At 40.0% G+C, this 1,906-nt stretch overlaps 1 protein-coding gene across 1 annotated transcript in view; it reads right to left on the bottom strand.

The window, feature by feature from the left end:
- LOC101858054 (E3 ubiquitin-protein ligase RNF123) overlaps positions 1–1,906 on the bottom strand; it is a gene marked incomplete in the record, with an annotated part of 58,083 nt that overhangs the window by 19,550 nt on the left and 36,627 nt on the right. The window contains 1 exon segment of the mRNA XM_035971827.1: positions 1,098–1,205. Within this exon segment, the coding sequence (XP_035827720.1) occupies positions 1,098–1,205 (108 nt within the window).

Raw genomic sequence — 1,906 nt, 5'->3', positions numbered from 1 at the left:
GAGAGAGAGAGAGAGAGAGAGGGAGAGAGAGAGGGGGGGAGAGAGAGGGAGAGAGAGAGAGAGGAAGAGAGAAGGAGAGAGAGGAAGAGAGAAGGAGAGAGAGAGTGAGAGAGAGGGGAAGGGAGAGAGAGGGAGGGAGAGAGAGAGAAAGAGAGAGAGAGAGAGAAAAACAAAAAACATCTCCACTAATTCATTTACTAGGTTAAAATCTTTTTATTTTGAAGAAAACAATGTTGCATTTACGACTTCCTTTTCCCAGACTGCATTTACACACAACAAAAAACAAACCTAGAAGGAACACACAATTTAGGCTAGTTTTAGTAAGAGTTTTACGACACTTGCAACACAAGAAGGTCATATAAGTGCCGAAGAATAGAGGCGCTACAAGAGAGTAACAAACATAAAAAAGAAGGAGAGACAAAGATAATAATAGGAAAGAAGGAGCAAACTACACCAGAGCACCAGCCAGCCACCCACGAAGGTGTACACAATGCTGCTAGGCCAAAAACAGAGTGAACAAAAGAATACACACATTTCACATGAAACAGATAGTTTAGTTTCAATAAGCGTTTTATAGCCCTTGCAACACAATAAAGTCATATAAGTGCCGAAGATTAGAGGTGTTACAAGAGAGTAACACACAAAAAAGAAGGAGGGGAGATAAAGACGAAAGATGTTTGATAGGAAAGAAGAAGAAAACCACACCAGAGCACCCATCAACCACCCACTTGAAACAAACACTGACACAAGTAGCACAAAAAAAGAAATAAAAGTCACAGACCACACTAGAACCCCTCCCACCAACCATCTCGCGACCTCAGTGCTTTCTTGTCGTACCTCCATTTTTAATAACGGTGAAAACAGTTCGTAACAAAGAGTGAGCTTAAGAAGAAGTCACATTTTCACTGTTTACACTTAGGTGAAGGTTTTACAATTTATTGGTATAAAATAATAAAAGACAGGTTATAGTTAAAGAATATGGCATCAAAAGAAAATCCACAAATTTGACCCTAACGTCGATTTTTGGCCAATATCAACATTTGTGGATAGCGAGAAGTAAGTCATGTGGTCAGCATGTCTCACAATCGCCCACTCACCGGGGAGTAGATAATCCGGTTGACCCAGACGATCTGCCGAGCCTGCTCCGTTATCTTCTCGAGGAAAACATTGCGGGCGTTCTCTAGATGGTTCCGCACTTCTAGTAACTGGGGGATAGAAACACACACAGAGAGACAACTTTACTTTTACTTACTTCTCCGATCCAGCGGCCATCTGGGTTCTAGCCCTTCGGCCTAGCAACAGAGAGATTACAACATAATAATATATATAAATCAACACAACCATCCACACTTCTAGTGAGTGATGGATAGAAAAACACACACAGAGATAACAACTTAATATATATATATATGTATATATCAACACAATCATCCATAGTTTTAGTTAGTTTTAGTAAGAGTTTTACGGCACTTGCAACACAATAAGGAAATATAAATGCCGAAGATTAGAGGTGTTACAAACACAAAAAAGAAGGAAGGGAGATAAAAACGAATAGTTGTTTGATAGGAAAGAAGGAGCAAACTACACCAGAGCATCCGCCAACCACCTGCACTGCCAGTAACTGGTGGGTAGATAAACACACAGAGAGATTACAACTAAATATATATATCAACACAATCATCCACACTTCTGGTAACTGGGGGGTTAGAAAAACACACAGAGAGATAACAACTAAATATATATCAACACAATCAATGACAGTTTTTTAAGGTTATGTTTTGCTTTAGTAGAGTTTTACGGCGCTCTCAACTACTGTTGTTTTGTTTTGGTACGTGTTTTTACGGCGCTCGCACTGCATAAGGTCATATGAGCGTGCGGGACACACCTAATATTTTCAGTTGGTAGG

Source organism: Aplysia californica, unplaced genomic scaffold, assembly GCF_000002075.1.
Source record: "Aplysia californica isolate F4 #8 unplaced genomic scaffold, AplCal3.0 scaffold00515, whole genome shotgun sequence".
NCBI classification, from domain to species: domain Eukaryota; kingdom Metazoa; phylum Mollusca; class Gastropoda; order Aplysiida; family Aplysiidae; genus Aplysia; species Aplysia californica.
Note: the sequence above shows the minus strand (reverse complement) of the source record. Positions and strands in the feature narration are given on the sequence as shown.